Source organism: Triplophysa dalaica, chromosome 4, assembly GCF_015846415.1.
Source record: "Triplophysa dalaica isolate WHDGS20190420 chromosome 4, ASM1584641v1, whole genome shotgun sequence".
Lineage (NCBI taxonomy): Eukaryota > Metazoa > Chordata > Actinopteri > Cypriniformes > Nemacheilidae > Triplophysa > Triplophysa dalaica.
The window spans coordinates 15646311-15658761 of NC_079545.1; the positions used below are offsets into that span (position 1 = coordinate 15646311).

At 37.9% G+C, this 12451-nt stretch overlaps 1 protein-coding gene across 1 annotated transcript; it reads left to right on the plus strand.

The window, feature by feature from the left end:
* Positions 1–1389: 1389 nt before the first annotated feature.
* On the plus strand, positions 1390–11821 carry ywhag1 (3-monooxygenase/tryptophan 5-monooxygenase activation protein, gamma polypeptide 1). The gene is made up of 2 exons (XM_056746600.1): positions 1390–1598; positions 9458–11821. The coding sequence occupies exons 1-2, from the start codon at positions 1512–1514 to the stop codon at positions 10112–10114; spliced, it is 744 nt and encodes a 247-aa protein (XP_056602578.1). The 5' UTR covers positions 1390–1511; the 3' UTR covers positions 10115–11821.
* The last annotated feature ends 630 nt before the right edge of the window (positions 11822–12451 follow it).

The window sequence follows — 12451 nt, forward strand, 5'->3', positions numbered from 1 at the left end:
CTCCACCCATCACAGACCCCGCCCACAATCTTCGTGGTCCAGTTTGTGTGGTCGGAGTGGATTTGTAGGGTTTTGATTCCAGGACTTGTATACATTTTTGTAAATACCAGCTCACACCAATACTGAAGAATAGATTTTACGTTTATAGAAATACATTTTGGGTGTGAAAGAAGAAATAAATTATGCTAGTCACTGTTATATAAATAACTGTTATACAAATATTAAGGATGGAAATTCTAATTATGCACTTTATAAACTTTTAGAACATGTACACATAGGTGTATGAATAAAGTGAAAATATTGTAATCTGTTAATATGCAGTAAAAAAACAGTAGTTTTTTTCCTAATGAATCATAATAAGTGTCATGTGGATGTCACTGATAGAGACGGAGCACACCAAGCCATTTACACACCAACTTAAATACGGCAAACTAAAACTAATGTACTGTACTGCTGGTAAATGCTTTTCTACGGTGATAATGGAAAAAATGAGAATTGATTCTTTGTCAAGGTCTACCTGAAGTTAAGTCTGGGGCACATTACATTTGTTTATGTTGTTGATGCTGAAACAGTCTATAGATCAATGATTTTTATGACATCATTTTGCACTTTCTGCATTGATTTTCTTTGGTTAAACGTCCAGCAGATTTAGCAAAAAAATCTAGAAAAAGAAGGGAAAAGAAAAGAACAGGTTGCCTGGTTGACAACCCCTCAGTGAGCAATAGAAATCTGACAGTGGCAAGAAAAGTTCCCCCTAGATGTAGGTATCATTAAGTACAGTAAGAGATGCAAAAAAGGCTTTACAGTGATGCAAGTGTAAAAGTGTCACTCCAAAACCAAGAACCATGAGTGAGAATTTGGAGAGAAAATTAGACGTTTTGGGTGTTGACTAGAGTAATGACTCACAGGAGGTAATTGTCATCTAATGGTGACCAACTATAGAGATGACTCATCTAGTTCTTAAATTAAAACTGCTTTCGAGATTTGAAACTAAAACACCCATTATCATAAACAGTTGAATATTTAAGTTAACACAAACAAATGGCATATATGACAGGAAAACCTAAAAACCATGTTCTCAGGACAATAGCCTGTGAACAGATTCATTGTGTTTTGAAAAAATCATATTTTGTACAGATAATATTAGTTTTTTTTATCATATTTCATATTTTTTGGCATCTTTGCATTGTAAAACTCTCATTACTGCACTTACAGTAATGGTAGCTTTCTCTCCAATGCTTCTAATTTAATACGAGTTTAAATTGAAAAGTGTTCAAATAAAATATATTTTGCTATACTTTTATCTCTCGTCACCCAACGTGGCATCACCCTACTGATGACGCAATCCAGTGAAAGCGTGTGGGGGGCAGTAGTGCCGTGGGCGGGGCTTGTCGTACCGGCACGCGCAAAAAGCACAGAGCAGCTGCAGCGGCAAGAGGAGCTCGCGCGTCTTCCACAAACACGCACATTGATAACGCGCGCAGACGTCTGTATTCACCGTAACCGCGAACATGGTGGACCGTGAGCAGCTGGTGCAGAAGGCCAGACTGGCGGAGCAGGCGGAGAGATATGATGATATGGCTGCCGCAATGAAATCGGTAAGTGCAACTGTTGCAATTATTCGCCAAATGCCAAATTCCACTGTGCTGCGTTAAGGAGGACGCACGGGTGGAGATTCTGTGTCCCCGTTAAACTAACAGTGATGTAGAGCTAATGCAACTTTCTGCAGTGCAATGTATTTGAAATGCTGCTGATCTTGGTGATGAAATCTTTCTGAAGATACTTTGTGGCATTGATGGCAAAATCCATAGAGTGAAGGCATGTTCTTTAATGCAAGGCATGTTTAAGCTGTTACACAGCCACTGACAGAATGATGAGTTAGATTATTAGTGTGCATTAATGTCATCATCATCATTAAACTCATCATTAAAAGACATTTAAATCCCTCTTTTTATGTATTAACTGGAAACGGGAGTGACTGCGCACTGGGGCGGTGCCTTTCAATCTAATCAAACCAGACAATATGACGAAAGATGTATTTGTAATTTTTATAGATGGAAACAATGACAAGACAGTTTAGATAGGAAATCTACTGAGATGTAATGATATCCAGAATGCTGTATGCGTCTATGGAGACAACAGGATGTAACGAATTAATGAATGCGCGGACATTTTCGATCATCTCAAAGAAAACGACCGCAGTTTCTCTACTATTATATTATAACGTTTTTTTGTGTTCTTCGTGATGGTTATGGGTTGTTAAGGATGCGTGGACGCTACATTTGGCCCATCGGCGCTGCGCTCTTTGTCTCAACAACAGTCACCAAACGCGCAGCGCTGACAGTCTTCATAGGTCCATATATAACAATTCTGTAAAAGTACAGTCATATTGCTGACATAACGCAACATAATGGCACCCGATGTTATCAAAATCAGAGTCGGATTAAAGCGAACGCGTGTGGTTTTCACAAGCAGTTAAGCGCACTGGTTCGCTCCTATAGGCGTGTCGCAACGTGTGCCAAGGTGCAGCGCCTGTAATGCACCATTTCGTCCTATTCATCATGCTCCATCCATTGCCATTAGATCACAAACCTCTCTTTCTATTATCTCTCAGTCTCTCGCGTAGTGATTTTTTAAGAATGACTAAACAAATAGTTGCAGTGCACACTTAGCATTTAAGACATCTACCGGTTACCTTGTTGCAAACCTGATGGCCATTCATTCACACAGGATCATGCATAAAGCATTGATCAGTAAATTGCATTGTGAGGTTTTGATTCAACTGCATTGCTCCATTTAGCTGGATGCAGTTTGGTATTAAATGTGCTCTGTCATAGTCTGGTTGTGCTATCTTCTGACATCTGCTTCTGGTAAATGGCGTGTTACTGAGGGGATATGATGAGGTATATTGCTGCACTGTGCATTTGATACACGGAACTGCCATTATAAGGCTACTAATATAATCCCCCCTGCTCAACAACGTTCATTCTCTGACAATTACTTTGACAAACTGGTTCCTCTCCCATACATTACAAATATTAGGTAGGCCTATTATAATTAAGACCCAACACGTTTCTGTTGCAGTTCTGAACAGGTTTCTTTTATCTATACTAATAAATAATTCTGACACACCATTAATGCCATTTGCCCTGCCCCCCGCCGGATGGATCTCTGGATCCATCTGCTCCCATGCCAATCAAGAATAACTTCATTTCACCCAAATCCAACACTTAAATATTTAACAGCTTCATGCTTGATCCCATGCAAACAGTATTGACAACATATTTAACCTAAGCATTTTGCGGGCTTATTCACACAAAAATAAACTTTTCCTGGATCGTCTCTTTCTCTGAGATATACCGGATGACGGATCGATGAGCCCATGAATTGATCCGCTTCTCAGCTGACCGGAAAGCTAGATGAAATGTCCCATTGCAGCTGAGGGGTGTGTGTTCACCCTTGTCTCTGCAGCAATGCCCAGCACCTGATGACAGCCTACACCCAGAGCGGTCTAAGAAAGTAAACTGGAATTAAATTCAAGACACTCGCAGACAGATGCAGATGTAAAATGCTTCTTTACTGCTTATATTTCTGATCAATACTAGACACACCACTAACATTCTCATGATAACAGTGGTTGTGTTCCTAGATAATTAGTTTGTTCAGAAATTAGACTTTAAATCTTTCGCTGTTGTATCAGTCATTTGATTAACTATATCTTATTTGGGATTACGATCCCTTGAATTGAATCTGGCTTAAACCACTTACATTTCTTTTGCTTTTATGAATCATGTTATTGTTTTTTGTTAAAAGAGAAGGCGTGATTCTATTCAATAAAACTATTTATAGATGTTATTGATATTTATAGAAAAATGTAAAAATTAAAATCCAAAATAAATGTTAATCATCATATTATTCTACATTCAGTGATGTATAATTTAAAACACTTTAAATTAGATTTCTAGAATTATAAAATATTACATTATATTATAAATATTATGTATATTATAATTAATATTTTTTTGGGCAAGTGAATACGCAATAACAATATATTTGAAATATCTATGGAAATTTTCTTTAATTAGTAAATTCTGATAAATAATTTTAATAAATTTTATAATTTTACATTATTGTAATAATAACTTCAAATTTATCTCTTTTTTTATGCTTAAAATATGAGCAAAGGAAGTCAGAGAGAGTGTTTGAAACCATTGTGGCTGTAACGTCAACATTTTAGACAGGTCCTGAATTATTTACAATATTATTGAATGTGTAGTATAAACACAATCAATAATCATGGTTATTATTATAACAGTCAATACCAGTATATTGCCACACTTCTAACATCTTCAAAATAAAGGTGCGCAAAGGTTCTATGTCTGCCTGTACGGTTCTATAAAGAACCTCGTCACCATGACACAGAAGCAGCAATTGATCGTGACATGTATCAGAGTGATTTGATTTCCACGTGCCACTCCTCGTGACCGGAAGTAAAGAGAGCTCGTTCTGAGGGGGGGAGGAGGTTAACGTTTTTGTTGAAAGATTATGAGGGTGCATTAATAAATAAATGTGGTGAGGAAGGTGTGACTAGAGCCACGAGGCGGGGCCGGTGGCGTGATTGATAGTTGGAATCAGCTGTGCGCACACCGGTCCCGCATATCTCACGGAGGAAATCGGGTGGGAGGACGAGCGACAGGACTGCTGACCGGGAGAGGACCGGGCCCGTACATGTGTTTAGTTTGTATTTATGTTCTTATGGCCGGCAGTCGACCGTGAGGTGGCTGCCGGCCTTTTACTTCCGTGTTTTTGTTTGTTTATTTTATTTAAACTTTTTTTGAATGTTTGCATGTTCCCGCCTCCTAAAAAAACTACAATATTCTGTTAGAAAATAGATTTTTTTTATTTTGATGTCATGCTGTCTTTAACATCCACAAAAGGTTCAACAGACTATATAAAGCTACAAAATAAATTGTTTTTCATGAACCTTCTTTTGGGATCCAAAAATGTTTCCTTTAAAACATTGCTCTGAAAAACCCTCACTAGCACTTTTATTTTTAAAGGTGTAATTTATACAGCTTTAATGTTTTTTTTGCTTATTTGGGCTTATTTTTGTAGCCTATGCATCATTAAATTTGAGCCTCCGTTGTGTTCCGATTGCTAATATTTTAAACAATTGCAAAATTCTGCATGCCAGCTGAAGTACAGAGCATTGAAGAGCAAACCTCTGCGCTGTGCACCCACATCCACCTCCATCCACTGTCTTTCATCTGATATTACCATAGATGTGGCTGTAAAACAGTATCTGATGTTTATTTCATAACTGTGTGGTTATAAAGCTTTTATGCATTTTATTTTTAGCAGCCTGTAGCAGCTGCACCAACATTTTTAAAACATCTCCAGTCACTCTGTGATTATATAACATCAAGCTACTTTCAGCAAGAATCCCCTCTTCCACCTCAGCAACATCTCTAAGCGACCCATCCTCCACTCCTTCCAGCATCCGTTCCTTCTCCTCGTGCCTCGTGCTCCAGTTGTACCGCAGAATAAGAACACTTTAGTCTGTACGTCAGTTCTATAATGTTCTCTGTGGATGGTTGTCTTCATGCACTCTAGTGAGTAAGAGAAGAGAAACAAGAGATGTAATCATTATCATCTTTAGTATCAGTTTGAGAGCGATGGAGAGTTTGAGAGACAGAGGAAAGTACACACATCAGAACTCTATGACATCACAAACCGGCATGCAATAAAACGTCTCTTCACATTTATCCTGAATATTAGAAATATATCAAATCACATGAATTATGAGATTGTGAAAGCTGTTTCAAGTTGACTTTACAATGTATAAAATGTGATTTTTGAGTGGCTTTGAATAACTGAGGGGCAGTATGAAACAAAGAGCCACTGTGTGATCATGATTCATGTCAACACGATACAACACAGGTTCATTTTCCAGTAACGCATCAGCATTTTGCAAGACTTCGTCAATCATTCTGCTCATCTGAACGATGGACTTTGCTAAATACGTTTGAGAATGATGTAGGAAACAGGTCAAAGATAAAAACTTGTTCCTGGAAGAGTAAAGTAGTCCTGGCAAATATATTGCCGGCCATGCAAATATACGTACCATGGTATAAATGGTGTAACAAGAGTTGTGGTAGTTGACATTTAATCACGTTACACAAATTGTTATAAATAAAATAAGTGATGCAGCAAAATCGTGGTAGGTGCGTTGTGGTTTATCTTTTCTCAAAGCGTCCATATAACACAACCTGCCAGCTTACTTACCCTCATCAGAGCTATTTTCACTACAATATCCTTTCTTTTATATCTTACTTCTCACCGTGACCTCACTTTCTTAACCCTCATCTGTCATAGTCTACAACAACAAGGGCTCAAAGTTAACAAACATGTTATGAGTTGTTTGGTATTCTACACAATTCAAGTGCCCTAGCAATATGTTGACTTCGAAGGGCTCACAGACAGAATGAAGACACTGCCGCAATTATATCGCTGTACTGTCACAGCACTGTTGTGCAAAACTGCACATTGCGTTTAAATAGGGCGAAAAAAATGAAGAGCTTTACCATGCTTGCTTTATTAGATTGTGTATAATAATTTATAAAGACAAGGCATCACAGCGGTTAAGTGCTTTAAAGTGGACCAGGTTTTGTAAAAAGGGAAATATTTTGACCATTGCCATCCATTTGTATCCTTAACATCCATCATAACTTAAACAGCATCATGAAGTGGATTTTTCCTCTTAAAATACAAATAAAATAGTCAACAAAAAAGTAAAATTTCTCAGTTGATTTATTCACCTTCTTTTTTGTCAAATAAAAAATAAGTATGTATAAGATCTATTATTTTTACATATACAACATCACAGAATAAAAAAACTTGGGGTGTTCACCACAAACAATTGACAGTAAAGTACCACAAAGTAGTTCAGCTGTACGCAAACAAAGACACAAACACAACAGATTTAAAGCATTTTTGGAGGGGTATTGATAAACAATGCAGGGAATGTTTTTTTCTAACAAATACTCTTAATTTTGTTTACAAAAAATGAACATGTGCATTTTTTCGGCCACACGAATGTAAACCTGACAGGAGAATCACGTCTTGTTGTTGTTTTGCACATACTCTTGTACTTCTTGAAAAATATGAAATATGAAGGTTTACAATACTGAGCATCTTTTAGCAGTAACACTCTATAAATGCTCTGCTTGATCAACAAATACCTGACAGATTTCATGCTTGACATCTTGATCAAGCGAAACAGCAGGTCACATACACCCACACGCCTACACACGTGCACGCATATACACACACAAATATTCCATCACATTCTCACACACTAATCATCAACACATCAAAAGACTTGATCATCAAACACACACACACACATGAGCAAAAAGCGTGGACATTGCTGCTGTTGCCACGGTAGCAGCAGAGACAGTCGATTGCGTCCAAACAAAGATGATTGCCCTGTTTCTATGGAAACAGAAGATTTCTCTTTACACACCCCCCACTGCCTGCATAAGATAACATGCGCGCGTGTTAATGGTAACATAACAACACAAGCACTGTATGCATCTCTGACTGTCATCCCAATGTCCCCCGGCAGGATCAGATTGCTTAATGATGTGGGTTTTAGAATATTTGATCAGTAAAACTGATCTTCTGCAGGAGAAAGAGAATGTGAGCATAAAGAACAACCAAAATACAGAGTTTAACAATAAACGTATTCAATCTAACAATATTGATTATATTCTACGATCCACATCTGTTGGTTCTAAACATACTAAACCAGAACAAACTTAAAGGGGTCATATGACGTGAATAAGTGTTTTTCGGTGTCTTTGGTGTGTTACAAATTGGCCATGCATGTATTAGACACGTAAAATTGCAAAAAAAAAAAACTGTCGGAAACAAAAGATGCATTCTTAATCTAAATCTACGTCAGTTCGTGATATGATTTGGCTTAGAACGCCCAAATGTAAACGCGAGTAAGATGGTCGTATCTGTCAGTACAATTGCTTCAGAACTGATATTCCAAAAAATGTAAGAGGCGTTACATTTCTGTCACATACTTGCAGTATTTCAGGAATCACTACGCACTGGTTAACTGGCAAATCATAGCACACCTCGCTTATCAGAGCGATGAGCTTTGTAAAATATCTGCGCATTTCAGAGAGGGGGGGGGCAAAGAAGAGATACAAACATGCAGGGTATGTGGAAATCATGTATACACATTGCATTACATCTAAAACAAAAAATTGTATTAGGTTTAGCTGTGTCATATGACCCCTTCAAAACGTAATGAAGCTTTTCATTGTATCACTTATCACAATGAATGAAGAGGTATTGCTTAGCATGATCAGAAATAGGAACATACTATGATGTGTCTCAGATGATCATATACGGTTTCAAAGCAACAAAAACAAAAGTCACTGGACATGCGCGCTTTCGTGGACTGCCCTTAACTTTCATTACTCATTCATAAATAATACAATGCCTGTAGATTATTTTTAATAACAAGCAAATGAAACCAAGAAGAACCATTACTTGGCCAAACTTGCCTCTCCAATATTTTACATTTAGATTTCAATGTCTGATACTGTACGTTTTCTTTAAATGCGACAAAAATATGGGACCCATTGAACAAATCCTTTATTTAATACAATTATTAAACAATTAAATAGTAATATCAGTTAATATTAACATAAATAAAATAAAATATAGTTATATTATTAGACACGGTCAATGTGCAGTATGAGATGCTACAGCAAAAAACTGATTCAAACATAAAGTTTCTCCACAAAACATGACATCCGATATAGTAGAGGAGAGATAAAACAAATCTGAAGCCACCCACTGCTGAATCGCTGCCATGTTTTTATTCTCACATGGGTACTGCTATGTTGGTTTGCAAATATGGCCTAGAATGTTTTATATTCTGTTCGTCCATATTTGACCCAACCGTGGGTTAAACAACCCAGCATTTTGGGTTATAAAGAGAGCACAGACTACCTTTCACCTTCATGTGATTCTGTAAGCGACATACAGTAATTATCAGTGTTTCAAAAAAATTGCATTGGAGAAACTCTGAAATGCTTCTATGAATAAATTTACTACGGCTATACATCAAACCACCACAGTAAAGGTTAGTCAAATTGTTCATTCAAATGCCACCATGACTCACAAATGCACAATGTGCTACCATTGACAACATACACGTAACAGATCAAAGCTATACTATCATTAGTACAGCCTTGTGGATATAAAACGTTTTTGTTCAACCAAGATGAAATCATTCTCCATGAAGAACACCATTTAGGCTAAGTTATTAATGATATCTCCTTGACTGTGAAACCTGTTTTTGTCTAGAAATTGTGGTTAAATATCATTGATGTGCAGTGGTACATAACCCATCCACCTTCTCCATGTCTCCTAGGTAACAGAGCTGAATGAGGCCCTGTCCAACGAGGAGAGGAACCTGCTCTCCGTGGCATACAAGAACGTGGTGGGCGCACGGCGTTCCTCCTGGCGCGTAATCTCCAGCATCGAGCAGAAGACATCCGCCGACGGCAACGAGAAAAAGATAGAGATGGTTCGTGCCTACCGAGAGAAGATCGAGAAGGAGCTGGAGACCGTTTGCCAAGACGTGCTCAACCTCCTCGACAACTTCCTTATCAAGAACTGCAGCGACACCCAGCATGAGAGCAAAGTCTTCTACCTGAAGATGAAGGGCGACTACTACCGTTACCTGGCGGAGGTGGCCACGGGTGAGAAGAAAGCCACAGTCGTGGAGTCTTCTGAAAAGTCCTACAGCGAGGCCCACGAGATCAGCAAAGAGCACATGCAGCCCACGCATCCCATCCGCCTGGGCCTGGCGCTCAACTACTCCGTCTTCTACTATGAGATCCAGAACGCGCCCGATCAGGCCTGCCATCTTGCCAAGACAGCTTTCGACGACGCCATCGCCGAACTGGACACCCTCAACGAGGACTCCTACAAAGACTCGACGCTCATCATGCAACTCCTGCGAGACAACCTGACGCTCTGGACGAGCGATCAGCAGGACGACGAGGGCGGTGAGGGCAACAACTAAACGCAGTGGAAAACAGTAGATCTTTGAGACCCTTTCCTCTCAGCCGTAACATCACAAGCGTGCTCACACAATAAAGAAAAACAAAAAATCTAAGTATACGTTAAACGAAAAATTCACGAAGGGCGCATGGTTGGATCGCAGTCCGCCACGTTTGCCGATGGTAAAGCAGCGCAGTTTTCTTTATTTTTCCACACGAAAAAATTACGGTTGTAAGAAATTGATAGTTAAATAAAGATGGTATGCTTCGAATTAAAGAAAATATACGCAGCTTAAAAGGAAAAATTTATTGAAATATTTCTTCGGTTAGTTCTGACAACACTGAGGAAGACGATTGTCAGTCGGTCCGTCAGGAGTTGTACGAAGACGAAGGGTTACGACACACACAAACACGGCATAGAGACTGTTCTCGTAACACGGCTGAATATATTAATGTACATTATGGCTGCACCGGGTGCGAACGATCGCGTTAATGTCTAATATACGTACGTAAAGATTCAGAATTCCACCCAGTAATGTTCGTAAGTCATTTACGTCAAACTGGTTTTCAGTGCCACGTAAAAATACACATCTCACCATTGAACGACAGTATTACAGTTATGCCCATTAGGTGCGCGGCAGTAACACTGTTTGGATTTCCCGGGTTACATGTAACTTCCTGTCAAAAAAGGAAAACTCGTCATTATTATCATTATTATCGATGACAGTGTTTCAAAAGTGAAATACTGCGTCAAGCCTGACCCACATTGTAAAAAAAAATTCAAATTTAAATTGAGTATTCTGTGTCAGGAATATAGACAAATAAAGGTAAAAAATATATACAATTTGCAAAAAGAAATTACAAATAAAATCCTGGCACTGTTAAGGTATCACCCAGACCTGTGGTTTGACACACTCGATAACAGGTACCATAGACTTTTCTTAGTTTGGTTTATTTATTTTGGCAAAAAAGCGTTTTTGACAGTGCACTAGAAATTGAGCTTTGAGATTTGTGATTCTTTTTTTCCCTTTTTTTCTTGAAATGCACTTGCCTGTTATACTGTTTCTCGGTGTAGGACGATTACAGATAATACAATATTGTGCATGCTGGTGATGTATTTATATACCATAGCTCGACTTTATTAACTTTACAAGGTGTAGATGTTATGTATTCATATGAACAAGAAATGCCTAGAATTTAATCTTTTCTATTTATTACTTTATATTGGATTGTTAAAATATGTTAAGATTTTACTTAGGTTTATTTTTTCCTCGCTGAAGTTTGCTTTACCAAAAACAATGCGGGTCCACCATAAATGAACCTGTTATGGGTGTTGCTCTAGTGACATGCAATTCTTGTATTTGGTTTTTAATAAACAAAAAAGGTGAAAAGACAAAAAATAAGCATAAAAAAAGACGAAATCAGCAGTGCTCTTTACCGTGTCTGGTGTTTGTCATGGTTAACTATGAATACATTTTAAACCAATTAATGTTGTTCTTCAAATGATTTCTCCTTTCTGTGAAATTTCTGTCCAAATCTACTGTGAGCTATTGAAGATTTGCTGTGATATTAGTTTTGGTTTTCACTCATGGTACATTAACTCTTTTGTTTTCCACGTCTACTGGTATCTTAAATGTGAGTCATGTAGCGGATGCACATAAGAAACATAATGATGATGATAATAATGATAACTGAAAAATAAAAACATGACTGTGCTCTTCTAACCACCAGAGCTGTAGTTGTATTTGCATTTGTATTTGTGAGTAATTTCTTGTTGACGTCATATTTTTTTATAACAGACTAAAGAATTACACATGGTTCTTCCAGGCACATGATAGTGAGAAAAGAATCTGCCCGACTGAAACTACCTACTATAGACCACACTGTTTGACCTCCTGTTTCCCCTCCCTTCCTGTGCCACCCTGTGCCATCTAGATAGCTGAGGGCTCTGCTTAATGCCAGCATCTGCCACACAGTTAGTGCCAACAGTTCAGCTTCAGTTTAAAGTTGATTTTAGGGACTGAATTCGTTCAACTATATTTACCGACGAAAAAACAGTTTAGCTTTTTTAACTTTCTGGATGCCTGTTGTTTTTGCAATGCCAAAACTCATAAAGCCCATGAATAACAAGTATTATCCCATCCTTGCTTTAGAACAAGCACATCTATGTATCCCTAAAAATGATTAACATATATCTGTTTATCGGCCTAATTTACACTTCTGTTACCTTCTCTATGACTAAACATGCTTTTACTTTGTTCTAAATTTTGGATGCTATTTTCAATGTATCTTTTATTTTTATTTGGACTTCAACATCATCATGCCAACAACAAAATCATATAAAACAGTAAACAACTAAA